The sequence below is a fragment of the Petaurus breviceps genome, unplaced genomic scaffold, assembly GCF_028583685.1.
Source record: "Petaurus breviceps papuanus isolate PSGF00001 unplaced genomic scaffold, PetGlider_PUasm1.0 90574, whole genome shotgun sequence".
NCBI classification, from domain to species: domain Eukaryota; kingdom Metazoa; phylum Chordata; class Mammalia; order Diprotodontia; family Petauridae; genus Petaurus; species Petaurus breviceps.
This window is the reverse complement of record NW_027187277.1, coordinates 4326366-4344018: the sequence shown is the minus strand read 5'-3', so window position 1 is coordinate 4344018 and position 17653 is coordinate 4326366. Positions and strand designations below refer to the sequence as shown.

The window sequence follows — 17653 nt, the reverse complement described above, 5'->3', positions numbered from 1 at the left end:
TGTAAAAAGAGCTATTTTTCGCTGGAAGCTTTACACTACATTACCCAGGTTTAACGTTTTTCCTGTACCTCTTCTGAAAAGAGCTCCTTGTCACAAGTTCTTCAGGACCTCTACGAGGTGACTGAGCGTATTTGTCTTCCTGTATCCTCTGGTACCTCAGCTCATCTTCATGCCACTTTCCTTCAAATTTAAAAAAGTCTGCTGATCTATGAAAAGGCTTTACTTCTTTTCCAATTCCAGTAAATCTGGTATCATCAGGCACATACCTTCCTTGTACTTTTTGTGAAGAATAATGCCATTCATGTTCTTTGTAGGGTGGTATATCTGAGTATTTTGGAAAATAATGAAATTTTTGACTACTATCACCCCTTTCTGGTGAATATCCCCGATGAGGCTTATACATGTAAGTATCTTCTAAAGAATTCTTCCTTACACTTGGGGAAGGTGATCTGTGCTCATAAACTCTGTGATATACATTTCCGTGAGAAGAGATCCTTGCATCATTTTGTTCATATTTCTCACTGTCCATTCTCCAAGGCATGGTCCTTTTGGCATCCTTCCTGAACCCCTTGTATTCATAGTCATAATTGCTATGGGGATATCTCTGTCTGTAGTGTTCAGGATTCCTAAGTTCTGGTGATAAAGACCTGTATTTAAACAAAAACAGAAAAGGTGATTCTATGTTAAGAGAAGTAGAACAAAGCCTCACATTTTTAACTCTTCTAAAAGCATTTGAAATCAACCCTTTGAATTTAAGCTACTGTAGACAAAGCTGAGGATCTTCAAAATTAGAATTTGTAATAAGCAAAAAAAAAAAAAGAATTTATAATTACTTGATTATACTCTCAATCTTCCCTTAAATAATCTCATGCCTCCTCAAATTCCATAAAAACATACATATACCTTTTGTCAGTGTGATTATGCCAAAATTTTAGGTAAGCAAACACTGAGCACTCACACATACACACACACGCACACAAAATATATTTTTGTATTTCTTCAGTTATATCCTACATAAGGCCACTCCTCTTATAAGGCAACTCCTCTAAGTAGACCAGTGCAGTCAAAAAGACAAGTGAGGTTTTTTGTGTGCTGATTTTTAAGAAGCCTCTATATATTAAGGCAAAGCCTTACCGTAAATTATTGACACTATGCCTCAAAAGTCTATTTTGATAAATTTATGCTTTATTTTTAAATGTCACTTCAAGTGAACATCCTGTCTTCAACTGTGAGTCTTTATGCCAACATGCTGATTACTGAATATGCTATTTGAGAATCTTACGATCAAATGGGAAGTGAAATGGATTTTAAAATACTCAAGATAGCAAGATTATAGCCAACAAGGTAAGCATATTCACAGAATCAGCTTCAAAAAAGTATCCATAAATTTCTATGGTCAGGATAAGAAAAGACCTGAATAAGGGATGGCATAACAATACCAGTAACTATGAAGAAGGGATTCTTGCACTGAGCAGAGGATTAGACAGGATCATTTCTCAGAATACTTCCCATTTTGAAAACAACATTTTTCTAAAGATGGATCTTTTTTTATTTTTTCTTTTTGGAGGGCAGTTGGGGTTAAGTGACTTGCCCAAGGTCACATGGCTAGTAAGTGTTAAGTGTCTGAGGTCATATTTGAACTCAGGTCCTCCTGACTCCAGGGCTGGTGCTCTATTCATTGCACCACCTAGCTGCCCAATGGATCCATTTATATATTTTTTGGACATGGCTAATGCAGAAACTTGTTTTTCTTGACTTTCTATATTTGTTACAGAAGCTTTTTCATCTCTCCCTCCACTCCCTCCCACACTGGGGATAGGAATTTTTTGTTGTTGTTAAATGAAAAAAATTAAATTAAAAAAAAAATTTGATGTTTAGTGAGCACTACAAATTTTTCCAGAAGGCAGCAGGGCACAATGGAAAGAATATTGGGTTCATACTCCAGCTTTCACACCAATTAGTTATGACTAATGCAAAGTCAATTAATTGCCCTGAGTCTGATTTCTAAACTATATACAATGAAGGTGTTAGACAAGGTCATGCTTACAAGTTTTTTCTAGCTCTAACACCACTGTGCATCCTTTCTCTTATTGGTGCTCCCTTCCACAGTGAGAGACTGGTCCTAAACTACAAAACAGTAACTGTTTTAACTTATATCAGCAGTTTACACCCCATGTTACACAGAGAAAAGTGGTTAAAGTGGCTATTAATTAAATCAAAACTCTTAGCTTCTGTCCTTTTGATCCTTCTACATTCATTTAAATATAAAAAGGGCTCCTATTAAAATGAAGTATTCTGTATAGTAAAGTTAATTTCTATTTCCCAGCAGATTGCTCCTAGTAATGGTGCTCTCTTGGCCTAGTTATGAAATTTCTACATATACTGCTTACAAAAATCTATTAATTCCAATGTTTTTGGTGACCTTCCTAAAGCACAGGTCATTCCTTGCCCATTCACAAACTTCCATCCCTATTACCTCCAAAATAAAATATAAAATCATATTTTGCTTTTTAAGCTCTTCAGAAACAGGCCCTTTTCTATCTTTCCAGTTTTATCTCCCTCCACATACTCTTTGATCCAGCAACACTGATCTTCCTGATGCTATTCTCACAAAATACTCCAGCTCTGGGCCTTTTTACTATCTCCCATATGTACAGAATGTTCTTCTCCTCCTCATCTGTCTCCTGTTTCTCTCAAGTCTCAGCTCAAATGGTACCTTCTACAATAGGACATTCCCAGGACCCCTCAATACTATTGCCTTCCTTTTGAGATTAACTTTAATTAATACTCTGTTATCAATCCTGTGTCTACACATCTGTTTGCATGTAATTTCCCTCGTTAAGGGAACTAGTCCCCCAGAGAAGGAAATAAGAACTGAAAAGAGCGATTTGTCCAAGTTCACACAGGTGGTTCAGGTAATAAAGCTAGAATTTCAACCCAGGTCTCTGATTCCAAATGCAGTGCCCTTTTCACTTTCCCATTTCAAACTTCTGCAATCAATCTGCAGTCTGTTTGTTTTTTAAAGAAAGTAAACAAAGAAATACTCCAGGATTTTTAAGCAATTCACTAAAATAGGCTAATGCATATCACACATTTTCCCCCCTTTCCCCCACTGCATTCATAGCACTTTTCACTTCTTAATTCTAAAAGGCAATCACACCTAAATTTCATCTCCCACAGGCCAGAAATGATATTAAACAGGTAAATCATTAATATTAGCAAATTCCATTACAATAATCTGTATATTCATTCAATTAGGATTTTACTAGTACCAGCCTACTTAAGCTATAATCCATCACAACTTCAACTAAACTAACACTGAATTTCATAAAGAAGGAAACATTTACCTCTGTTTCCACCTAGGTGATCTGGAACGTGATCTTGCCATCTTTTGACATGTGTACCATGATCCACTTTTTAAACTGCAAAAAAAATTATCAGTAAGATGCACAGACAACAATGGATTATATATGGCAAAAACAGTATGGCTGCCAACAACTGCTAGAAGTACAGCTGGCAAATACCTCAAATCACCTAGTCCAATGCCTTCTTCGTACACTTATGGAAAATAAAGTCCCCAGAAAAGTGACTTCCCCAAGAACGCAGAGGTGTTGAGTCTCCAGAATCACAAAATTTCAAAGTCAGAAGAGACTTTTTCAAGGCCAAAAATTCTTAACCTGGGATTTTGTGCACTTTTAACTCTATTTTAGCATAACTGGTTTCCTTTATAATTCTATGTAATTCATTATTTTGTTTTATGAATTTAAAAACATTATTGAAAAGGAGTCTGTAGGCAATACATGACTACAAATGGGGTCCATGATACAAACAAGGTCAAGAATCCCTCAATGTAGTCCAATTTATGCATGAATAGCAATTCTTTCTCCTTATCTTTACTTTCTTGGGGAATGGGGATTCCTGTGGAAAATGAACATTAATCAATAACATAGAACTAAAATATGATGCTCTATCTACAGCACTGATTCGTTAAAAAAAAATTCCATTTTAAATACAAAATGATGGGCTCTAAAACTGGTAAATTAGGATTCCAGCTTCTGTACACAAAACCTTCCTTTTCTATTCCAAGGTTAATCCATTTCAAAATGCCAAAAAGCCAATCAAACAAAAAAAAACCCCACATTTTTTATCAACGTGGTTCAAATTAGGAGAATAAAATTTTTATCTCTGCCACTTTATTTAAAAAAAAAAAAAGTACATTTCACTAAAAACCAAAACATTTTCCAAGGTAAAGTTGATATTTTCCCTACCCAAAAAACTGTACTTCCAATTTAATAAGCTAGAGTATTCTCAGATTTCATTCTTCTACTGCCTGTGAAGAGTTCAAAAGCTAGATTACAGAAAAACTACAGGGGCGGCGCAGTGAGTAAATCACCAGTCCTGGCGTCAGGAGGACCTGAGTTCAGTTCCGGCCTCATACACTTAACACCCACACACAAAAAAATAAACTAGCCGTGTAACCTTGGGCAAGTTACTTAACCCCAATTGCCCTCCAAAAAGCCAAAAAAAGAAAAAAAAAGAAAAGTAACACCCATGAGACAGCAGATAACTACAGTACTTACAGAAAATGAGAGGTGAAAAAAGGGTATTTCTCCCACTCCCCAAAAAGGAATCCCTACTACCAGATCTCAAACTAAACTACAAAGCAAAAATCATTAAAAAGATTTGCTCGTAGTTATAAAAGAAAGCTCAAAACCAACCTAGAAGGGAATAGTACAGTTTGGTACTCCAAAAAGTACCAAATCAAGTCCCCATCATGAAATTCTGGGGAAAAAAATCATAATGAGTTATTCTTCTAATGCAAATTAGCCCAGAGATGGACACTGAGATCTGAGAACACTAAGGATGGGGTCTAGCTAGTAGTGCACTATGCAGAGCCTTTCAATTATAGGTACCAAAGAATGTTTTGCCAATAGCTATACACACCCAGGTAAGATTCAGATCTGGCAAAGGGGCCTGGTCTGTGTAGGGAGCAAGACCAGGTATCAAGTAACAGCTATCAATCACCCCCAACTACTAGATCACATATTCCATGCAGACGGAGGAAGGGACCACCAACAAGGAGTGGTGATGCAGGGCAAGGGGCCAGATATAGGCTGTATAATGAGTAAGAAGAAAGTACAGTCCGTTCTGATACATGCAAATTTGTTTTAACATGACTGATATATTAGGGAACAATTTAAGCATAACATGAATTTTGCATTTCCATATGTGCTTTTATCAGGGAGTATACTAGCCCAACTGAGTACAAAACACGCATGCACATGTGTGCTCACATGTCAAACATCTACCAGCTACATGTCAAACATCTACCTCAATACACCATCTTGCAGAGTTGTATAACACCACTTCACAAAAGCTTACAAGCAGCAGCCATTACTATGCCTACCTCCACAATTAAACTTTTATCAGGCTTTTTCAAGGTAAAGTGACAAATTCATTGTTTATTCCCTGCTGCAAGAGAATCCGCAGAGGAAGACTGGCCCACACCCAAAGAGACCACCCCATCCCACCTTCTGCAGCAAGCTCTCCCCCTTCACAGGGGTGCCGTCCACCATGGTTTGATCCTCTCATCCAAAACAACTGCACTTTGCCAACCCAAAATTGAGGTACAGGTCAAATAGCAGCCCTAGGTTGCAGACACAGTCAACTACTGGAGAATTCATGTATTTTTTAAACCATTTAACAATTATGAAACTGTGCTACTGTTTTTATACACTTCCCATCTTTTTTTTATGTGTCAATGACAGAAGTATTTTAAGTGTTGTACTCTTAACCCCATTTTTCCCATATGCCATGGAATTTTATAGAATGATTTTGCATAGTGTGGTGACTTTTAGAATAGCATATACCACATTACGGTAGAACTGACTGCATTGAAGCAAGCAGGAGCTGTGTGACTCAGACACTGTGAAACACACAAGATCACAGAATCAGTCCCCAAGCAGAAACCTATAGCAGAAAAATCAGGGCAGAGAGTCCAAACCAAGGGGGAATCTATAATTCTGTCACTCCCAATCTACAGAGTTTTTCACCTGGCTAATAGCAACCAGAAACAAGCTTACAATTGTGTTGCTAAGACACAAGAACAAGGCAGGAACTTGGTTGATTTCTGGAACAGACTGTTTTTGAAGCTCTGAAATCTTGAAGATTCCTCAGTCAGACCTGAGAAAAACTATGTAGCAGAACCCAACAAGTTACACAAGATCAAGCATGGCTCAGACACTGCCAACCTAAGTGTACGACTGGCCCTACCACAAAATCCAAAGTCAAGAAGGCTGGAAGAATAAACAAAACAAAACAAAAAATACCACCATAAAGAATGGCATAGAGATTTTCAAAAAACAAACTTAGAAGAAAATGCCTCCAAAACATCTACAAGCGAAGCCTAGGGGTGGCAGAGCCAAGATGGCAGAGTAAAAGCAGGAAACTGCTTGAGCTCGCTCCCCAACCACCTCCAATACCTGTAAAAAATGACTCTAAATAGATTTTAGAACTACAGAACCCCACAAAATGACAGCGTGAGATACATCTCCAGCTAAAGTCAGCCTGGCAAGCCAAGAGCAAAGGTCTATCGCACCAAGCTGACTGTGAAGGGCAGTCCCACAGAGAATATTCAGGGGACTGAATCACTGTGGCGGTTTTCAGACTTCTCAACCCATAAACTCCTAAGAGAAAGTAAAAGGTCAGTGGGGAAACTCAGACCTGGGTGAGAGAAGAGTACAGTCCAGCCCCTGCCAGCAGCAGGGAAGCTGCTTCCAGAGGTCCAGGCCCACAGATGGTAGAGGAACCGAGAAGCTGATTAGAGGGCAATTGTAGGAATCTTTGCTGGTGCTGAGGCAGGATTCTCTTGCTTTGCCCTGCTTGGATCTGGGTCACAGTCTTGGGTGGCAATCCTGGGGTGAGGAGGAGCGCTTGAGTGGCAGAGCTTGTTGAGGCTGTGGAGAGGGAATCCTCCTCACAGTTCTGAGGCAGGTGCCTAGAAGAAGCTCTGACAACAGCTGCGCAAAACCTCAGAAATTTGGGACACGGCATTCTCCACTCTAGAAGCAGAGTTCTACCATGGTAAAGAGCTCAAAAGCCAAGTAATTGGCTGGCAAAAACAGCAAACAGAGGAAGAGAAATCAGACTATAGAATCATTCTTTGGTGACAAAGCAGATCAAAACAAAGAACCAGAAGAAGACAACAAAGTCAAAACTCCTGTATCAAAAGTCTCCAAGAAAAATATGAATTGTTTACAGGCCATGAAGGAGCTCAATAAGGATTTTGAAAATCAAGCATAATAAGAATTGTGAAAATCAAGTAAGAGAGGTAGAGGAAAAATTGGGAAGAGAAATGAGAATGATGCAAGAAAATCATGAAAAATGAGTCAACAGATTGCTAAAGGAGACCCAAAAAGATACTGAAGAAAATAGCACCTTAAAAAATAGACAACTCAAATGGCAAAAGAGGTCCAAAAAGCTAATGCGGGAAAAAAAAAATGCCTTAAAAAGAAGAACTGGCCAAACAGAAAAAAAGGAATTCAAAAGCTCAGTGAAGAAAAGAATTCCTTCAGAATTAGAATGGAGCAAATGAAAGCCAATGACTTTAAGAGGATTCAAGATATTATAAAACAAATCCAAAAGAATGAAAAATAGAAGACAATGTAAAATATCTCACTGGAAAAATAACTGACCTAAAAAATAGATCCAAGAGAGATAATTTTTAAATTATTTGACTACCTGAAAGTCATTATCAAAAAAAAAAAAAAAGCCTAGACATCATCTTTCAAGAAATTCTCAAGGAAAACTGCCCTGATATTCTAGATCCAAAGGGTAAAACAGAATTGAAAGAATCCACTGATCACCTCTTGGAAAATATCCCAAAAAGAAATCTCTTAGGAATATTATAGCCAAAGACCAAGAACTCCCAAATCTAGGAGAAAATATTACAAGCAGTCAGGAAGAAACAATTTTGAGTATTGTGGAAACACAATCACGGTAACACAAGATCTAGCATCTTCTACATTAAGAGAATGAAGGGCTTGGAATACGATATTCTGGAGGTCAAAGGAGCTAGGATTAAAACCAAGAAATACCTACCCAGCAAAACTGAGTGTAACACTTCAGAGTCATTCAATATGGTCATTCAATAAAGACCAGAGCTGAACAGAAAATGTGACTTTCAAATACAAGAATCAAGAGAAGTATGAAAAGGTAAACAGGAAAAAGAAATCATAAGGGACTTATTAAAGTTGACCTGTTTACATTCCATACATGGAAAGATGGTATTTGTATCTCATCAGACTTTTCTTAGTATTAGGATAGCTGAAGGGAATGTGAGTATGTATGTATATAGGTATATATAGACAGAGGGCATAGGGTGAGTTGAATATGAAGAGATGACATCTAAAAAATAAAATTAAGGGGTGAGAGAGGAATATACTGGGAAAAGCAGACAGGGAGAGATAAAAGTAGTTACAATGGAGAGGAAGAGCAGGGAGATAAAAAGGAACGAGTCAACCTTAATCTCACTGGATTTGGCTAAAGGAGGGAATAACATACACACTCAATTGGGTATTTTACCTTACAGGAAAGTAGGGGGGGAGGGTATGGGGGGGGGTGATAGAAGGAAGGGTAGATTGGGAGAGGAGGTAGTCAAAAGTAAACACTTTTGAAAACAGAGAGGGTCAAAGGAGAAACTAGAATAAATGGGAGGTGGGATAGGATGGAGGGAAACACAGTTAGTCTCTCATAACTACACAGGTATAACCTATATGCAATTGCTTATCTTCTCAATGGGGCTGGGTGAGGAGGGAAGAAGGGAGAGAATTTGGAATTCAAAGTTTTAAAAACAAATGTTAAAAAAAATTGTTTCTACATGCAACCAGGAAATAAAAGAGATACAGGCAATGGGGTAGAGAAATCCATCTTGCCCTACAAGAAGGTAAGGGGAAGAGGGGCAAGGTGGAAGATGGGGGGGGGGGAGCAGAAGCAAGGGCAACTGGGGGAAAGGGTAATCAGTATGCTTGGAGTGGGGGGAGGGGAAAGATGGGGAGAAAATTTGGAACTCAAAATCTTGTGGAAATGAATGTTGAAAACTAAAATAAATTTTTAAAAAAGCAAAGCCTTAAAGAAAAACTAATTTGGGCACAAGCTCAAACAGAATTCCTAGGAGAGGAAATACAAAAGACAAGCTAAAATGACTTTATAAATGAGAGATCTAGAGGAAACAAGTGAAAAATAAATGAGAGCTATATAAGAAAGAAGTGGCAAAAAAAAAAGCTTCTGACAAAATACAACACCCATTTCTACTGAAAACACTGGAGAGAATAGGAATAAATAGAGCCTTCCTTTAAATGATAAATAGCATCTACCTGAAACCTTCAGTAAAGCATTATATGTAATGGGGATAAGCTAGATACACTTCCAAGGAGATTGGTGGGGGAGGGGGCAGCGAAAGAAGGATGTCCATAATCCATAATGTTATTCAATATGGTAGTAGAAGTGTTAGCTTTAGCAATAAGAGAAGAAAAAGAAATTGAAGGAATTAGAACAGACAAAAAAAGAACTTAAGTTATCACTCTGAACTTAGAGAATCCTAGAGAATCAAGTAAAAAACTGCTTGAAATAATAAACAACTTTAGCAAAGTTGCAGGATATAAAATAAACCCACATGAATCATCTGCACTTCTATATATTACTAACAAAGCCCAATAGCAAGAGATAGATAGAGAAATTTCATTTAAAGTTACTGTAGACATCATTAGATATTTGGGAGTCTACCTGCCAAAACAAACGCAGGGACTACATGAACACAATTACAAAACACTTTTCACACAAATAAAGGCAAAGCTAAATAACTGGAAAAATATCCGTGGGTTGTTCTAGTGGGTTGCTTGAGCTAATATAATAAAAATGACAATTCTACCTAAATTAATTTAATTATTCAGTACCATACCAATCAAACTACCAAAAAATTATTTTATAGAGCTAGAAAAAATAATATCAAAATTCATCTGGAAGAACAAGAGGTCCAGAATATTAAGGTAAATAATGAAAAGAAATGCTAGGGAAGGTGTAGCCTAACCATACTAGATCTTAAATTATATTATAAAGCAGCAATTATCACAACCACTTGGTACTGCCTAAGAAATAGAGGGAGATCAGTGGAACAGTTTAGGTACACAAGACACAGCAGTCAATGATTAGAGAAATCTACCATTTTATAAACCCAAAGACCCCAAATTCTGGGATAAGAACTCACTGTCTGACAAAAACTTCTGGGAAAACTGGAAAAGAATATGGTAGAAACTAGGCATAGGCCAGCGTCTAACCATATACCAGAATAAAATCCATAAACTACTGTGCTATAAGAAACGAGGAGCAGATGGACTTCATATTTACCTGGAGAGGCTTATACAAACTGATGCTGAGTGAGAAGAGTAGAACCAGGAGAAATTTGTACACAATTACAGACACAACATATGTGTGATGACCAACTTTGATAAGCTGGACTCTTCTCAGCAATGCAGTGATATAAGTCAATCCCAAAAGGCTCAGGATGGAGAGAAATGTGTGCATCCAGAGAAATAACTAGAAAGAACTGAGTTTATATCCAGATGGAAGCAAAATACCTGATCTTTTTCCTTTTCTTGTTTGGTTTTATGTACTCTTTACCATTTTTCATTCCATCTGATACAATCCGTCTTTATAACCTGACTAATGTATAATGTGAAAGTATTTACAGATCCTATACTTGACTATATGCTGCCATGGGGGAAGGGGTGGGAGGGGGACAAAATGTGAAACTCAAGGAATTGTGGAATTGAATCCTGTAAACTAAAAGTAAACAAAAAAATTAATTAAAAAAAAAAAGAAATATACCTTGACACAATGAAAAAATCTCTGGATTGGGAGTCAGGAGACTTGGGTTCAGGTTAAGCCTGCTGTTCTCTTACTGTGTGATTGTGGATATGTTACTTTCCTTAAACCATGCCTTGGTTTTCTCCTCTGCAATATAAAGGGGGTGGACCAAAATGATCTTTAAGATACTTTTTAGTTCTGAAATCCTTGAAATTTTAAGACTTAGGCTAATATTTTAACATTTACATAGCCTGGATAAGTTTTCAAGGTTGTTTTTCTTTACTGGTTGGGGGGGGGGGGGTGGTAGGAAGTAAAAAAATATTTAAATTGAAGCCTTTCTAGATAAGCTTGCTATGAATGGGCCAAGGCTTTGTTGGGTTCATAAGCCACAGAAAAATGACTTTGTTCAAAAGAACCAAACTATTCTCCAAGTTCTGAATCCACCAGAACTTTCCTCATTTCATTCCTTTAAATAAAAGCCAAAAGCTTATGGTCAAAAAAAAAAAAATAGAGTAACTCAAATGACAAAAGAGGCTCAAAAAGCCAGTGAGGAGAAAAATTAAAAAAGCCGAATTTGCCAGATGGAAAAGAAATTTCAAAAACTCTCTGAAGAGAATGACTCCTTCAAAATTAGGTTGGAGCAATTGGAAGCTAGTGGGTTTATGAGAAATCAAGATAGTATAAAACAGATCCAAACAAATGAAAAAATAGAAAGCAATGTGAAATATCTCATTGGAAAAATGACTAACCTGGAAAATAGATCCAGGAGAAATAATTTTAAAATTATTTCACTACTTTAAAGCCATGATCAAAAAAAAGAACCTAGAAATCATCCTTCAATAAATTCTCCAGGAATTTTGCCCAGGTATTCTACAACCAGAAGGCAAAATAGAAATTGAAAGAACTCACTGATCGCCTCTCGAAAAAGATCCCAAAAAGAAAACTCCTAGGAATATTATATCCAAATTCCAGAGTTCCCAGGTCAAGGAGAGAATACTGCAAGCACTCAGGAAGAAACAATCTGAGTACTGTGGAAACAGAATCAGGGTAACACAAGAACTAGCAGTTTCGACATTAAGGGATCAAAGGGTTTGGAATATAATATTCTGGAGGTCAAACGATCTAGCACTAAAACCAAGAATCACCTACCCAGCAAAACTGTATATAATGCTACAGGGGAAAAGATAGTTATTAAATCAAATAGAGGATTTTCAAGCATTCTTGATGAAAAAACCAGAGCTGAACAAAAAATCTGACTTTCAAATACAAGAAGAGTAGCATGAGAAGGTAAACAGGAAAAAGAAATCATAAGTTACTTATTAAAGTGGAACTATTTATATTCCTACATGGAAAAACAATAATTGTAACTCATAGGACTGTTCTCAGTATGAGGATAGTTGAAGAGAATATATGTTGAAGAGAATATATGTGTGTGTACGTATATATATGAAAAAACATGTATGTATGGGAGGGAATAGGTGTATATAAATATATATGTAAGTATGGGCATATGTATGTTCATGTATACATAGAGGGCACAGGGTGAGCTTAATATGAAGTGATGATATCTAAAAAATAAAATTAAGAGATGAGAGAGGAATTTATTGGGAGAAGGAGAAAGGAGGAGATAGATAGGGTAAATTATCTCATATAAAAGAGGCAAGAGAAAACTGTTACAATGGAAGGGAAGAACAGAAAGATGAAAGGGAATGAACAACCTTATTCTCATTGAATCTGGCTTAAGGAGGGAGTAACATACACACTCAATTGGGTATCTTACCCTAAAGGAAAATACGGGGGTAAGGGGATAAGAGGGGGGATGATAGATGGGAGGGCAGACTGAAGGAGAGGGTAGTTAGAAGCAAACATTTTTGAAAAGGGATAGGGTCAAAGTAGAAAATGGAATAAGTGAGGGGTGAGATAGGATGGAGGGAAATATAGTTGGTCTTGCCCTGCTAGAAAGTTAAGGGGGTGATTGGGAGAGTATATAGGGGAGAAGGGATTGGGGGAAGGGGTATTCAGTGGGCTTGTTGTTTTGGGGTGGGGAATAGGGGAAAGACGGGGAGAAAAAATTATAACTCAGAATCTTGTGGAAATGAATGTTGAGAACTAAAAATAAATAAATACATGGGTTTTTTTTAAGTCAGTAAGGTAATTGAATTATTCAAGAATCAAGACACATACATCATATACTTTAAGCCATCTAATATATTCATATGAGCAACAAAATAAATTGGGCATTTTTTACTATTTATAAAATACAATTTGCACTGTAATGGACTAATATGTATTATATGCAAATATAATAAGTATTATATACTAATATAATACATTATATAATAATAAAATATAATATTAACATACTAATACATAAACTAATATGTAATACTAATACCAATACTACTTGAAATGGTTACTTCTAAATGTGACAAAAGGGACATCAGAAGGAATCACAAGCAGGACAGTTTTGAAGGCTACATGCTGAATTTATGTGCTTAAAATGAAATCAGTTAAGTATTTGTGAGGTCAACCAAGCTGTTCATAAAATAAATTTGAAATATCACATGATTTTATTTTTTTTAATATATAAATGCACATTTTATTTGGTATTTAAGTACAGAATAAAATCAAAATGAAATCTTCTGGTTCCCTGTAGCCTCACTCCCAGAAACTTAATAAGTGTTATTAGTGTCTCCTCTGGTTCAAAGTACCCAGAAATAATTAAATGAGCATACACATAAAACTTCCTCAAACTTGTTTCATGGAATTTTTTCTATTTTTTTCTTAGATTCATAACAGAATTTATCATTATTACTTAAAAGAAAAAAAAAGTCATGACCAAAAGTTCACCAAGAGATTGTTGTTATTGCTTTTCCAGGTCAGTAATAATAATAATAATTCTCTATGCCCTTCCTATTCCCAGAAATGAAAAGACTTAGCAGAGGTAACACTTTCTATCACTTGAAAGGGTGGGAATATACTCATTTCATAAATATTTCTTGAAATACAGTAATAAAATAAAAACTGAAGACCAACAATTTTTAGTAAGAAGAAAGCCGAAGACCCAACTAAGGCCACATGTAGTACGAACTCTGAAAAGGGTACAGGCAAAGACTAACCCTAGGAAGCATTGTAAAAAATATATTACTAACGTTAGATTTGACCTGTCCCCACAAGAAGTTATCTTCCTTTAGGATCACATGGGCATATGCTGAAAATAAAATGAAACAGAGTCTTGGGAGTTCAGAAGTGAGGGATGTTCTTCTGAAAATTAAAACTGATTAAGATGCTAGTTTTACGAACAAATCCTTGCACATGAAATAGTTTTATGAACAAATCCTTGCACATGAAATTTTTGATCATACATATCAATAAGTAAAAATAGATGTAGAAAAACTCTTTAAAAAGTTTGAAATTTAAGTTGTATTTTGCTTTAAAATGACTTATATTCTATCTAATTTACCTAGGCCAATTTTAAAGTTAGTTTGCATTCACTTAACATTCACTGAATTAAGGCAACAAAAACTGAAGGTAGTAGTTAAAGGGAATGATAAGACTGAAAGGAAAACTGGCTGACAAAAAAAGGAATTACTATAGTTTGTTACAAGCAGTATGGAGCACACAAGTCAGAGAAGAAACAAAGGTGGAAAAAGAAAATCTATTTAGAAACTTAGAGCTTTAAATTTTATTATAATGGGTTAGGCAAATTGGGGCCTATATTTCCTTGCTACCTTCCAGTCATCATAGATGACATCTACTGTCCAAGGGCCAAGGACAGAGTATTTGACTGTGGCACTCATCTATAATTGGAGGTTGGCAGCCTAAGCGTGAGAGAAAGACAAAGAAGTAACAGAATCCAGAATCCTGGTAAAGGTTGTGCTCAGTACACAGAATGGGCAGAGAAATCAATTTAAAAGAATAATGTAGGTTACTGCATTCGGTTGACAAGCCAGGTATGTTTATGTAAGGCAAATAACTGTCATTTAAATTTATCCATGTATTTTATCCAGCTTAATTTAGGAAGAAAGAAATCATTTTGTAAACAAAAAAAGTTATATTTTAATAATGATAATATCAATGAAGTATACCAATATGACGATCCTTCAGCTGAAGGCTGTAAGGAAAAGGATATAGCATTCATAAAAAAATGAATACCCAAAATATTACCATTACTTTGTATTAAATTTTTGCTTAAAAATTTTTCAACTTTTCTTTTTTTAAAGAAATAATTAGCTATCAAACCACTAAAAATCACAATATTATCAGTCTCTATCCTATCTTGTGAAGATAACGAAAGAATAAAACATTATGATACCTTCTCACATATCTTTCATGTCTTTGATGTCCACTTGATTTACCATAGTAGTCGGAATGTACAGAGTATTTTCCCTATAGGTTTGTGGTGCAGTTACCATGACAACTCACCAAATTCTATGCTCCCCACTCTTCATATTCACTACTACACAAGAAATGGAGACATATTACTATACTGCTTTTTTGTTAAATGGTATTTATTTTTTAAACATGCAGTTCACATGGGTTATACAAGTACAGCAGAAAAGATAACATATGGGGCGGGCAGGTAGCACAGTGAGTAAGAGCATAGGCTCCAGTGTCGGGATGACCTGGGGATCGAATCCCGGGCTCAGACACTTAGCACCCACCCAGAAACACCTGGCTGTGTAACCTTGAGCAAGTTACTTAACCCCGATTGCTTAGGGGTGGCCAGGTGGCTCAGCAAGTAAGAGCACCAGCTCTAGTGTTGGGATGACCTGGGGATCAAATCTGAGCTCAGATACTTAGCACCACACCCAGAAATAACTGGCCGTGTAACCTTGAGCAAGTTACTTAACCCCGATTGCTTAAAAAAAAGAAAAAAAAAAGAAAAGATAATATATGAGAATTGGATTTTGAAAGGCACTATAAGAAAACATACACAGGCTACTAATGGAAGAGAACTTTGTAAAAAGGCACTAAAAGCTTGATGAAAGCTTCATTTAACCTTAAAAGACTTTCAACCAGCTTCTTCCTTCTCCTGAAAGAATAATAAAGAATCCCCAGAAAAGGTAGAGAATCTATCTGCCACATGTTTCCTAGAAAAGCTATATTATCAAATCCTGAAAATGTCTTATTTGCATAAATAATAAAGCTAAGAAATGCTATCTATGTACAGTAAGAGTTCTTTGTCTCTATTATAGCAGAAAGGGAGCCCTCTTTCTAGGAAAGAAGTTGTAGAATAACAGCCTACGGGGAGCCAAGATGGAGGAATAAAGGAGAAGACTTGCCTTAGCTCTCCCAAATTCTCCCCAAACAACTTTAAAATAATGCCTCAAAAAGAATTTTAGAGCAGCAGAAGCTACAAAATGACGGGGTAAAACAATTTTTTTAGCCCAAGACAACTAAGGTTGGTAGAAAAGGTCTGTCTCACTGGGGTGAGAGTAAAGACAGTCCAGCACAGGCCCCACCCAGGGCAAGAAAGCAGTCAGCCTTGGGGGCTACTGAATGGGCAGCACAGCCAACAGATAGTAAAGGTATTGAAGAACTAGCCAGCACGAGATTACAGGGGACCCTTTACTAGTGTTGGGTATGGGATTCTGTTGCATTGCCCACATTCAGTTCCAGGTCGCAATACCAGGGTGAGGAGGAGTACTAGCATGAGTGGGAATCCTGGTAGTTCCAGGGTGGAAAAGAGTGTTTGTGGTCGCTCACAGGCCAAGGGAGCAGTGACTACACCTCTCCTTAGATTATACCACTTTGGAAGAACTGGAAACTTACAGACCCCCAGAACCAACTCTGCAAAAAGCAGTATGAAAAACTTGAAGCTTGGGACAGTGCCTCGTCCATTTGGGGAGCAGAGTCTAACTTTAACAGAAAGGTAAAAATTCAAGAAGAGCCTGGAAAAATGAACAAACAAAAAAAGAACCTGATCACAGAAAGTTATATGGCAACAAGGAATACCAAAACACAAACTTAGAAAAAAAACAATATCAAGATGGTTACAACCAAAGCCTCAAAGAAAAATGTGAATTGCTATCAGGTCCAACAAGAGCTCAAAAAGGACTTTAAACATCAAATAAGAAAAGTAGAGGAAAAATGGGGGAAAGAAAGAGTAATAAATGACAATTATGAAAAAAGTTAAAAGCTTGGTAAAGGAGGCACAAAAAAGAAATAACACCTTAAAAAACAATAAACAAAATGATAAGAGGCACAAAAATCCACTGAAGAACAACAAAAAAAAGCAAAATTGGCCACATGGAAAAAGATGTACAAAAATTCACTAAAAAAAGGCCCTCCTTCAAAAGTAGAACTGGGTCAAATAGAAAAGGAGGTACAAAAGTTCACTGAAGAAAATAATTCTTTAAAAATCAGAAATGGACAAATGGAAGCTAATTACTTAATGAGACATCAAGAAATAATAAAATAAAATCCAAAAGAATGAAAAAAATGGAAAAAATATGAAGTATCTCATTGGAAAAACAATTGACCTAGAAAACAGATCTAGGAGAGATAAATTTAGCAATTATTGGATTACTTAAAAGACATGATAAAAAAAAAGTGCTTACACATCATATTTCAAGAAATCATCAAGAAAAACTGCCCTAATATCCTAGAACCAGAAAGTTTTAAGAATCCACTGATCACCTCCTAAAAGAGATCCCAAAATGAAAACTCCTAGGAACATGATAGTCAAATGCCAATGCTCCCAGCTCAAAAAAATGCTGTAAGCAACCAGAAAGAAAAAATTCAAATATCTGGAGCAATAGTCAGGACAACACAAAATTTACCAGTT

The 17653-nt window shown here is 36.4% G+C and overlaps 1 protein-coding gene across 4 annotated transcripts in view; it reads right to left on the bottom strand.

Annotated features, from left to right (window-relative positions):
* BCLAF3 (BCLAF1 and THRAP3 family member 3) overlaps window positions 1-17653 on the bottom strand; it is a 108058-nt gene that overhangs the window by 74549 nt on the left and 15856 nt on the right. For all 4 annotated transcript variants that reach the window (XM_069063452.1, XM_069063455.1, XM_069063454.1 and 1 more), the window contains exons 3-4: window positions 3348-3422; window positions 69-647 (exon numbers count right to left, since the gene is read on the bottom strand). In XM_069063452.1, coding sequence (XP_068919553.1) covers window positions 69-647; window positions 3348-3422 — 654 coding nt within the window. The remainder of the gene's footprint in view (window positions 1-68; window positions 648-3347; window positions 3423-17653) is intronic.